The sequence below is a fragment of the Mirounga angustirostris genome, unplaced genomic scaffold (assembly GCF_029215605.1).
Source record: "Mirounga angustirostris isolate CCGP_5_RB_7025 unplaced genomic scaffold, mMirAng1.0.hap1 SCAF_6, whole genome shotgun sequence".
NCBI classification, from domain to species: Eukaryota; Metazoa; Chordata; class Mammalia; order Carnivora; family Phocidae; genus Mirounga; species Mirounga angustirostris.
In genome coordinates this window covers 120,271,386-120,283,924 of record NW_026991714.1, presented here as the reverse complement: position 1 = coordinate 120,283,924, position 12,539 = coordinate 120,271,386, and the positions used below count along the sequence as shown (strand labels likewise).

The 12,539-nt window shown below is 36.2% G+C and overlaps 1 protein-coding gene across 2 annotated transcripts in view; it reads right to left on the bottom strand.

The window, feature by feature from the left end:
* Positions 1-12,539, bottom strand: part of TNKS2 (tankyrase 2) — a 68,345-nt gene that overhangs the window by 20,831 nt on the left and 34,975 nt on the right. Inside the window, exons 13-18 of one of the 2 annotated variants that reach the window (XM_045878411.3) lie at positions 9,585-9,664; positions 6,750-6,895; positions 5,704-5,869; positions 4,525-4,744; positions 1,762-1,871; positions 867-1,055 (exon numbers count right to left, since the gene is read on the bottom strand). In XM_045878411.3, the coding sequence (XP_045734367.1) occupies positions 867-1,055; positions 1,762-1,871; positions 4,525-4,744; positions 5,704-5,869; positions 6,750-6,895; positions 9,585-9,664 (911 nt within the window). The remainder of the gene's footprint in view (positions 1-866; positions 1,056-1,761; positions 1,872-4,524; positions 4,745-5,703; positions 5,870-6,749; positions 6,896-9,584; positions 9,665-12,539) is intronic. The other variant, XM_064595017.1, reaches the window with a different exon arrangement.

Below are 12,539 nucleotides of genomic sequence, written 5' to 3'. Positions count from 1 at the left end.
AAGAATTTCTCCCTTTCCCTCCACCACGCTGGTCAATTTCCCCAGTGGTCGAGGCCAGAGAGGCGCCAGTGTCCCAGCAGCCAAAGCAGAGGTAAAGGCTACAATGGAGATGCCTACACGAGTTCCCTTGAGAAGAAGGAAAAAAAACCCAAAACTTCATAGAAAACTGGAGGAACAAGCTTGTTTCATGAACACTACTGGTGAGGTAAGCAACAGGAACTCTGGGAAGAGGCGGTGGGGAGGGAAGGGAATCCCTACTAGAAGCAGGCTCTGGCTGTACCTTGAGGGCAATGTCCCTGGCTAGGCAAGTTCATCAAGACCCGTATGTCCTGTATGACTCTGCACAGTATGCACTGTTAACAGCCTTCACTGAGGGCCTGTGCCTGTTTTGTTTCCCAACTATAATGTAAGCAGCTATATTCCATATACTTCTTTTTCCTATTTCCAAAAGCACTCAGGATACAATAACTGACTGATAATCCTATTATTTACATATTATATTTTAACACCAAAGAAGTCCTATGTTTAAATTGGGCTAAAAAATAGATTTTGCCACATTCACCACAAAGACATTTTATATACACCAAGTGAACTTTAAAAAGTCAGAAAAATGGGGCGCCTGGGTGGCTCAGTTGGTTAAGCGACTGCCTTCGGCTCAGGTCATGATCCTGGAGTCCCGGGATCGAGTCCCACATCGGGCTCCCTGCTCAGCAGGGGTCTGCTTCTCCCTCTGCCCTCTTCCCTCTTGTGCTCTCTGTCTCTCATTCTCTCTCTCTCATATAAATAAATAAAATCTTAAAAAAATAAAAAATAAAAAATAAAAAGTCAGAAAAGCACTGAGATTTTTCAAAGAGTCCATCACTTACTGAAACTAAATCTAAAGGTGTTTGTCCTTCCTGATTTTTAAGAGTAGGGTCAGCTCCATGGGCCAACAATAAAGCACAAAGCTGTGTTCGTCCCTTTTGGGCTGCTTCATGCAAAGGTGTGAAAGCCCATTTGTCCGTGGCATTGACACATGCATTATATTTTATTAGTAAAGCTGCAACATCTACATGCTGTAAAAGAAAATACTCCTGTTACACTCTGAAATATTATCACATTTTAGTTCCTAAAAAGAAACTAGCTATATACCTATTTTTCCATATTTTCAAACCTACTCTGGAAATGAAAAATTGTGTTTCTCCCCAACATCATAATTTATGTGTAGTTGATTAAAAATTACAGATGTTTTAATAACTTGAGAAATTAGAAAATATTTAAGAATTCTACACAGGATGGGAACTAAATAAATGAATACAACTTAAACAATTTCTCATTTATTCAAGTGTTATAACTGCTGAACATCAATTTATAAACCAGCAACCTTTCTCACTTATTCCAACTATACTATTGAAGATGGTCAATACTGATTATAACATTTAGGGCTATTATAAACTCAGGAACAATGCATCTGAATCTCTACAGATTCCTAGGAGTCCTAGTGGGTTTCCTAGCACCAACAAATAAACAAAACCATCAACATCCCACTGAAAATAAGAGGTGCTAAGAAAGGTAATACAATGAATGACAGATGTGCTGCATGTCACACAGCTCACTTACAACAGATTCAGAATTGAGACTTGGACATTATTTCATCTCTTTAGTCCTCATATTTACTCCTCTATAAAATGAGAAAGTCAAACTAAATGCCCTTTGAACTGCAATACTGATTTTCACTTAGAAAATATCAGAGATTTTTAAAGGTAATATGAAAGAACTTACCCCATAAGATGCCGCATTATGTAAAGGAATAAGTCCTCCTTTGTCCTGGGCATTCACATCAGCTCCATGTTGTAACAAATACTCTGCAACTTCTAAATTATTATAACCAGCTAATTTAGAAAAGAAGTAAAATTACTTTCACTTGTTAATATAAAAATTAATTACATCTATGTATCTGTATATATCTGTATAAAAAGCACAAACATTCTTTAAAAAATAAAGAGATTTTATAGAAATCTGATATTCCCCATTGGAGTCTATTAAAAATTTATCTTATGGAAAAAACTGCCCACTGGTCTCAAGTTGGAAGCTTTCAGTGATGACACTCATTCATTTCAGAGACTCTCAAAAGTTATATGATGGATTTGCTTGTATCTTTCCTTTTAAAATCTTCTACCAAAGTCTTTGCCTTTATGGTTGTTATATGCAACTTCCTAAATTCAGGTACATGGTCTCAAGGGCTATAAGTAAGAGGCATTCAAGCATATAAAAGCCAAGTAAGGAACACAAGAAGCCAGCAGAGTAGGAGATAGCACACCAGCACGGGGCTCAGGACCCTATTTTCCCAGAAGGACACAGAGACATTTTGTAGAGAGAGATCTTTGGGATATACATCTCTGCAAGTCTGGCAGCAAAATCTAGTGTTGCTAAAGCCATGAAATAAAACTTAGCATTTTATAAATATACCATAACCTCTTAGCTGTCATCTTGGGAATTGTCAGCTAGCTTAGTATCACAGATCGAGAGCAAATCTGGAACTTAACTTCGCCAAAATAAAACCAGCTATCACCTGAAACTTTAGAACAGTTCAAAATATTTTTCACATTTACTTTCTTGTAGTTTTTATTCTTTTGCTGAAGGATTTAAAGCCAAAAAATTTAATAAGATCAAGGAGGGAAAAACAAAACCACAGAACTACCATAAGCTAAGTATTACAATGAATCCAAAGTCTTTCCAAGTCTCAAGGTATAATACTGCACAAGTGGGCAGAAATGTTTTGTATATACAACCTATTTACCACTCACAGAGACAGCATGGATTTATTTTTATTTTTTCAAAAGATTTTTATTTATTTGAAAGAGAGAGAAAGAGAGCAAGGAGAGAGAGCGAGCAGAGGGGAAGAGCAGAAGGAGAGGGAGAAGCAGGCTCCACAGGCTCCCAGGCTCAGCAGGCTGAGCAGGGAGTCTGACATGGTGCTCAATTCCAGGACCCTGGGATCATGACCTGGGCTGAAGACAGACGCTTAACCAACAGAGCCACCCAGGTGCCCAACAACATGGGTTTAAATAGTAATTATTAAATGTTCTAGATAAGCTACCATAAAGATATAGAAAAGCTAATCTAAATAAATATACACAGCATAATTCAGATATACACAGGTCACATCCTGTCTTGCATGGACGAGAAACTTCTGATTGCAAGTGGAAGTATAAAAGCCTTTTCTCACCATGTTAGCATTTGTGCTTATCACTTCCAAAATTCTCTAAAAGACATATAGATAGAATAATTCTTTTCCTTGGACAGTGGGGTCCTAACTTACAGAGGGTGAAAATTTAAAGGTAAAAATCACATATAACCAAAATTATCTTTTAAATACTAGGAACACACTCAGTTTTTCACACTATGAGACTAAAATAAACAGAGGAAAAAAAAAAGAGAAGGGTAGACTTCCATCTCCCATATTACACAAAGTGGTAGAATCATCTGCATACTTTTTTCTCTATTTACTTTTTTCTTTTTAAACTATATGTATTTAAATAAACTTGTCTGAGTCAAATTATGCCTACAATGTAACACCACTGAAGTATTAGCTGTAAGCTCAGTGATTTTAATGGCCCATTCCTTAGCATTTTCAATGCAGCTAAAGCTCAACCGAAATGTTGTGCACCTGCACTAGAAACAAAGGTGGACTGTGTCAATTTCATGAGTGAAACTTACAAAAATGTTATGCACTCAACTGTCTTCCAAATTCTTGTATTGGCTCTAACCATCAGTACCTTAGCATGTGACTGTATTAGAAGGTAAGGTCTTTAAAGAGGTAATAAAAGTTAAAATGAGGCTGTTAGGGAAGGCCCTAATCCCATCTGACTGGTGTCCTTATAAAAGATTAGGACATGTAGTGAGAGACACCAGGCAAGTGCACACAACAGACAAAAGGCCAAGTGACCACACAGTGAGAAGGTGGCCATCTGCAGGTGGAGGAGAGAGGCATCAGGAGAAACCAATGCTGCCAATGCCTTATCTCCACAACTGTGAGAAAAGAAATTTCTGTTAAGTCACCCAGTCTGTGGTACCTTGTTATGGCAGGCCTCATGAATTAATGTAACAACTTTGGTAATAGGTTTATGTAACTTCTGAAAGCCTTAAGATTTTCTTTCTGCTTGTGCTTAACGGCTGTCCTCAAAAGAATGGAAAGCTTTAGCTTCCCACGAGAAAGGCTGTTCAAGCAGGCTGATTTTTCAAGTTTTTATAGCCAAAACTCACTCACCAAAGAGGACTTAAAACTATGGTGACTGGAATAGAGATTCCAAAGCACTATACTGACCGGCAGAGTCTCCTTCCATTGTTCTTACTGCAGGTAACCACACCAGTACTAAAGTGAACGTGAAACACACTTGGCCTGCACAAACACACTCAGGTTTATGGTGGCATTAGGAGATATTTGAGCTGCATCTTTTCAGTTTACTTTCAGGAAATATTTTACTCTGGTAAAATGAACCTTAGATGTCACCAGCTTAAATTTGTGAAACTTCATTCACTTACCCGCTAAATGTAATGGGGTTGAATGTCGGCCTTGGGTATCACGGCAATTTACATTATCAGGAGAAGACAACTTCTTTACTCTGGCTAAACAACCCTTCTTGGCAGCATCTAACAAAGCTGCATCTCCCCGAAGTAGATCTTGGATATCTGTATCTCCATCTTTAACAAGATCCAAAGGGGTATTTCCATCCCTGTTTTTCTTTGTAGGGTCTGCACCATGCTGGGCATGTGAAAAACAGATAAGGAGGAACTGACTTAAGTTTGCCCTTAGTCTATCTATGAGAAAACAGTCAGTGGAACTATAGCAAAAAAAACTATTTTATACTGACAGACTACCTTAAAGGTTAACGTTTCTTATATTTTATTTAGTACACAGAAAATTATAATAAAAAGAATACAGAGACAGTTAAATATTATTGGGCTTTTATAATTCAACTTATTATTATTGTTTCTTCAAGTAGGCTCCATTCCCAGCATGGGGCTTGAACTCAGTCATGACCCTGAGATCAAGAGTCGCATGCTCTACTGACTGAGCTAGCCAGGAGCCCCTATAACGTAATTTAGTAAAAATTTTAAACTACATTCAAAATAAGGCAGAATTTCATTAATAACTTATTTTCATGTATGTTATTTTTAGTTTCCACAAACCCTGAAATAAAGTATAAATTTAACATATATATATATTTTTAATTTAATGTATTTATTAAGTAAGCGCTACGCACAAAATGTGGCTTGAACTCACAACCCCAAGATCAAGAGTTACATGAGCTACTTACCAAGCCAGCCAAGTGCCTTAACTTTTGCTTTTACTGTAAAATATCTACATGGGTACCTGTATTAAACCAGTACTATCAATTTTATTAGTGCCAAATAAATCTGGCTTATAAATTACATAATCCATCAAATATTTTGAGTTAAAGTACTATATAGGAAAAATTAGGATAATAATCAGAGAACTGTTACTTGATGATACCTGACTTTATACAATAATAAACCTGTGTGTGGTAAACATCCTTGTAGGTTAAAATACAGTGTTCATGACATTTATTCTGAAATCTAGGTAGAGAATTAAATAGCTTTGCTTCATACCCCTTTACCAGTTTAAGTTTATATTGAAAGTTATTAGAAATACAAACATCTATGTAATAAACCAGGTCCACAGTAAGTACTTAAATATACCTGGAGCAGGAGTTTGCAAATTTCGTATTTTCCTTTTGCTGCAGCTTCATGTAAAGGTGTAAATTTCCATAAATCAGCTACATTAACTACTGCTCCATGCTTAACAAGAAGTTCTGCAACTTCATAATGTCCATATGAACATGCATTGTGCAAAGGTACAAGGCCTCTGAAATGAAAGACTACATAAGCGATGCAACACAAAGATATGTTTAATTTAGATAACTGCATATAGTTGATAAATTTCTTGAACTGCATAAGGGATCACACTGCTTATATTTTATAGAACCTAAATTTATTGAAAGCAGAAATGGAATTATTTTTGGAGGGTGTGGGAAGGAAATTTTAAAAATATATATTTTTTTCTTTTTGGTGGGAGCAATAGTAAAGTGTTAGTACAAAGCTCCGGAAAAGGGAGGGGATGTGAGAGGGTTGCCCTAAAAATACTTTTAAATTGTAGAGAACGTAACAAACACCTATAGACTCGATCTAGAATTGAGGTGTGTATGTGTATTTTTAAAGATTTTATTTATTTATTTATTTATTTATTTAGAGAGCGCACACATGGGGGGGCAGGGAGGGAGAGAGAAAATCTCAAGCAGACTCCAAGTGGGGCTTGATTCCCTGACCCCAAGATCATGACCTGAGCTGAAACCAAGAGTCAGATCCTTAACCGACTAAGCCACCCAGGCATCCCAAGAATTGTGTATTTTAAAAAAAATAATAATTTTAAGACAAATTGGAAGAATTCAAATATCCTCAATGCAAACTAAAAAATTTACTATATTAAAAATCAATCACATTAATCTCCTTAGTCATTATAAGATTATAAGGCATTATGCAAATAAGTCTTTACATATATATATGCTAATCATCATAAAATCTTAACTGAAATTAAGAAGCTACATTTAAGCCAGTATTAGGTAACAGACTTCCCTAAAAACAAAAGAGCTACCAATTATCATAAAATTATTAAAAAAATGTTTTTCCAGATTTTCCTAAAAAGGTCAGATAAAGGAAAAGAGGCCACGGCAATTGTTGGTACTTGCCCTTTATCTTTAGCATGCACGTCAGCTCCGTGTTGCAGCAGATACTCCACCACAGACACCCTATTATAGCCAGCTGCAAAATGGAGTGGCGTTGATTGACGCCCTTCAATGTCTCTGCAGTTGACACTCTGAACAGTACACAGTTTCTGCAGGATGAAACACAGTATACACATAACACTACATATTTTGATTTAATTTCTTATCTCATTAAATCAGTATTCTCAGAAACTACTTATTTCACCTTGTCATTTATTGGGAATCCCTATGGTCCTCTTATCTACGCCTGTATCATCTTTTGCTAAAGCTGGTGGGTAAATTTTATCATTACCACTACTACAAATAGTAACATAAATGTAATCTAAAGTACCAATTATCAGCAATCCTAACTTCCATTTTGTGACAAATATAAGTAGAGGTACGCTGGATCCTGGGGTTTGTTAAGAATGCAGAATCTCTGCCCTCATCTACTGAGTCAGAATCTGCATTTTAACAAGATCCCTAGATGATCTGTAAGCACATTAAAGTTTAAAAAGTTCTGCTCTGCACCAGCAGTTCTTAAATTTTCATGTGCACTGGGTCCTGCCTCCAGATTTTCTAATTTAGTGTGTCTGGGGTGGGGCCTAAGAACTTGCATTTCTTTTTCTTCTTCTTTTTTTTTTTTTTTTGAGAATTTAACAAGTTCCTAGGTGATGCTTATAGTCAAGGAACTACACTTATGATCCTTGGGAAAATTAAGAAAATACTCAAGTACTTTTTTGTGTTCTTTGGTTTCGATGAGGAAGCCTGGCTGAGAAAAGCTTTAAGAATAACACTTTTATTCATGCTTGTATGAAAAGTACAAATGTTTGGGGAAGAAAAGCAACATAAATAATAAATCGTGGTGCTCAAAAAAAGTTTAAAGACTATCAATATTAGTAAAAAGTCTTACTTTTTACTATTCTACCCTATCCCTTAGGGATAACCTAAGCCTAGTAACTCAATGGAGGTAGCTATCTGTGGGTTTCACCTCAAGGGGTTTAATTACCAGACTGATAAAGCTTTTTTATGCTTCCCAAAGAAGAGGCTAAGATATAGATTCAGGGTCCCATATGAAACAGTATTTCATGGCTTTGAAGTTGGGCTCTAGGAATGAGTATTTTTAATACATGTGCCAAGTGCTGCTACACTGGGTAGTTTTTACCAGCCACTTTACTCCCTACTTCTCAGTTTAGTTTTGTGTACTCTGAAACAAGTTTTCTTTTCTTTAAAAAGATTTTATTTATTTATCTGACAGAGAGACAGCGAGAGAGGGAACACAAGCAGGGGGAGTGGGAGAGGGAGAAGCAGGCTTCCCGCCGAGCAGGGAGCCCAATGTGGGACTCAATTCCAGGACCCTGGGATCATGATGTGAGCTGAAGGCAGACGCTTAACGACTGAGCCACCCAGGCGCCCCTGCCTTTAATTTTTAAATCAATTTTCCAGGAAAAAAAAAAAAAATCAGCTCACTACTTTTAACTCAAGTGACTTGTTTTTCCACAAGTCAGCAGTATTTAGTAATAGAAACCAAATCCTCCTAATATCTTATTAACCCCCCACTTAAGGGAATGAGAATGTAAATATAAAACATGTCAAACAGTAAGATTCCATTATAATGGTGTTTTTTCTTTGAAAAATGAAATTATTAAAAAAAAAAATCTTAAGTTACTTGGAGATGATTGTACTATCTACACAGATAAAGCAGTAGGAAAAGATACCATGGACTTTTAAATCAACTTCCCGAAATCTCTTTACTTAAAAGGACAGTGAGTAAGTTTCCTCAGAGCTCAAGTTCAGATGGGCCCAACATATTTCATTCTCAGAAAATCTAAAATTGACTTTGTGTGGTGGATCTGTTCAGGATTGAGGACACCAAATAGAAATATAGTGAAATTGCTTCATGTAGCTACTTCTGTCACAAATCAATAAATTTAGATTTTCATAAAACTTATTATATGTCATTGTTCCCTCAAATGGGACCAGCACTGTTTCTGAAAAAGTCTAGGGGCAATTGGGGGAGGGATGGGCGAATATAACAAAGCTTTTATCTCCCTGCTAGCTTTGGGAATTAAAATAACATTAGAATAAATTGGAAAAAACCCCCAAACTCCATCGCATTACTGAAGAATTATTTCATTCACAAAACATGTTGAGTTAATTTTAATCCATATTAGTTGAATGGAAACGTAGTCTTGCTCTTTCAGAATGTTAGGCTTCTGAGTTATTTACTGGGATATACAACTTCTGTAGGTAACAAATATGTTTTATTAAGACATTATATATGACTCTATGATAAAAAGTAAAGGAAAATCTGAGGAAGGGTTATTCTACAGAGGACAACCACAGGAGATGGGCCATATAAGAGCTGAAGCTGGCTCTATGAACTGAAGATTATTAGGAGGCAGTGGCAACACAGTGGTAGAGAGGGCAAAGAAATGAAACCAGAAGAAATACATCGACACAGTGACACACTGTTTAGTTCTTTGTCCCTTTCCTGTTGTGTCGTATGTGAACAATGGACAATAATTTGATATCTTTTTCTTTTAAAGGGACAAATGAATAGGCTCTTTAAATGAAATTTATTTCCATAAACATGCACTTTATTTAAATTTGTGATTGTGAGGTATTTACTGAGATGCATGTGAAACTAAAAAGTTTCTTTCATTGAACAATGATTCTTACTTTCAGAGAACTAGATTATCATTATTTATCTTTTAAAACAAGGCACATATAACTAGGCTCTTCATTACAACAGTACAGATTCATTAAATACGGAAAATAAAAACCCAAAGTTAACAAAAACATAAGATCATATCTTACTTTTACAGTTTCTACATCACCAGCCTTTGCAGCTTCCAGCAATTGTCTGTCTGCCTCTGAATTACCTAACGGGATACCCTCTGAAAAGAGAAGGAAAGAGTGATTAACTCCCATGGAAAAGGCAGGACCAAGCTTTAAGAGAGGCAGCTTATCTCAAAGTAAAGTTCTTTTACAGTTTGGCAGATTATATAATAAATCTCCATGGTAGCAGAGGAACACCAGGAAGACTTTGTTAAGAATTTTTGTGAGACAAGGGGCGCCTGTGTGGCTCAGTCGTTAAGCAACTGCCTTCGGCTCAGGTCATGATCCCAGGGTCCTGGGATCGAGCCCCACATTGGGCTCCCTGCTCCGCGGGAAGCCTGCTTCTCCCTCTCCCACTCCCCCTGCTTGTGTTCCCTCTCTCGCTGTGTCTCTGTCAAATAAATAAAATCTTAAAAAAAAAAAAAATTTTTTTTGTGAGACAAAAAAAGTTTTTTGGGGGAAACATTTCATGTATATACATATAAATAAGCAAAACGTGTGTAAATATGAATAATAAATGTGATTTAAACAATGTAATGGAATATAAAACAGATGAAAGATGGCATGTTCTATAACCAAGGCCACTGGATGGTGGAAAAACTTTAAGTTAGGAGACCAATGGCCAGAGACCTAACCATGGTTCTGCCCTTAAGTAGCTATCTAAACTGGGGCAAGGGGCCTCAGATTTTTTCAGTTCTAAAAAAAGAAGAGATGGACTAGAAGGTAACTAAAGTCATTTTCAGATCTGAAATTCTGTTTTATAGCTCATTTAAAATCTCACAGGAAAGGAAGAAAACATGTACCTTTGTATCTTATAAGAAAATAAACTCCAATGGATTAGAGACCTTAAGATAAAAAAATTAAACCTTAAAAATATTAAAAGAAAATATAAGTGAGTATTTTTATACTTGGAGTAGAAAAGCATCTTAGAGTAGTACACTAAAGGCAGAACCAATGATGATTTGGAAAAATATGTCAGGCAATAACATAACATTAAACAAAGTTATAAGGCAAATAAAAAATGGAAAAAATATTGCAACATATATCTTAAAAATGCAAATTAAAATGAGAGATCCTGGGTTTTTCTTTTTTATCCATTAGTGAGCAAAGAGGAAATGGGGGAACTACACTGACAATATTTCTATATTTTGTATTAAAAAAAAGCATCTATTACTTCTTAAGTTCATACACACACGTCCACCAAACGAAAAGATTAAGAATCATAATACCCAGTGCTGACAAACAAGTCCTGTCATATGCTGTTAGTAGGAATATAATATGGTACTTAACAACTGTTCTAGAAGATGATTTAACAATTACATGTTATCCTTTGACCTGGAAACTCTACCTTGACAATTTACTAGAAACTAGCTGGAGGGGCACCTGGGTAGTTCAGTTGGTTAAGCGTCTGCCTTCAGCTCAGGTCATGATCCCAGGGTCCTGGGATCAAGTCCTGCATTAGGCTCCCTGCTCAGTGGGGAGCCTGCTTTTCCCTCTTCCTCTGCTGCTCCCCTTGCTTGTGCTCTGTTAAATAAATAAAATCTTAAAAAAAAAAAGAAACTAGCTGGAAAGGTAAGAAATCGCACTTAGCACAAAACTAGTAAGACTGTAAATGTCCATCATGAGGCAACTGAATAGGACTGGTGTTATAACCCCCAAACTGACACTGAAACAAATGTGTGTTATATGAGGCACTAAAGGGAATTCTGAAAGAGTCTCATAGTTCAATTGGCAGTTTCCAGGTTGTTTTGTCAACCTGCCTTCATCTATTCAGTATTTTTCTCAAAAGGTGGTTTCCAGATCACAGGCATAAAGATCATCGAAAATGTTAAAGATACAAGAGGCTTGATCTGTTGTATTTCTTCTCATCTGAGCTTTCAGACATCAAAGTCACTTTAAAATTTATTGGACCAGATTTCTAGGGTGAAATGTATAACCTATGTAAAATGTATAGATATATTTGATCTAAATATTTAAAAATATAATGAATATACAAGTATTCAATAGTCAAATATGTTTTAGTAAGTCAAATAATTGGTTACCTTGTACAAAAATTCTATATGCCTTATATATAAAAGACCTAAAAAAACAGTGAAGAGGCAGGGCCAGTCTTTAGAGTATTATTTATCATTATGGATGCTCAACTGAGAGACACCTACTTTAAAAAATTTTTTTTATTCTTATGTTAATCCCCATACATTACATCATTAGTTTTAGATGTAGTGTTCCATGATTCATTGTTTGTGCATAACACCCAGTGCTCCATGCAGAATGTGCCCTCCTCAATACCCACCACCAGGCTAAGCCATCCTCCCACCCCCCTCCCCTCTAGAACCCTCAGTTTGTTTTTCAGAGTCCATCGTCTCTCATGGTTCGTCTACCCTTCCGATTTCCCCCGCTTCATTCTTCCCCTCCTGCTACCTTCTTCTTCTTCTTCTTTTTTTTCTTAACATATATTGCATTATTTGTTTCAGAGGTACAGATCTGAGAGTCAACAGTCTTGCACAATTCACAGCGCTTACCAGAGCACATACCCTCCCCAGGAGACCCTACTTTTTTTATGTTTTCCTGTCTTTAAAAAAAATAGCAACTATTACACCTTAAATACTTTCTAGATAAAAACTTAAGAGCCAGCTATTAGAGAATTTGAGCAGATAATGCTTCTGGAACAAAATCATAGACTTAATGACATTTGGAACACTTGAGTATAATGAATTAAATATTCTACATTTTCTTTTTATTACCAACTTCTACATAGTATGTGGAAAACTTTATTTTTACTTTTAAGTTTTATTTATTTAAGTAATCTCTACACCCAAAGTGGGGCTCAAACTCACGACCCTGAAATCAAGAGTTGCATGCTCTTCTGAATGAGCCAGCCAGGCGCCCCTATGTGAAAAAATTTAAAGGTTAATTTTAAAAAGTTGATTTCAT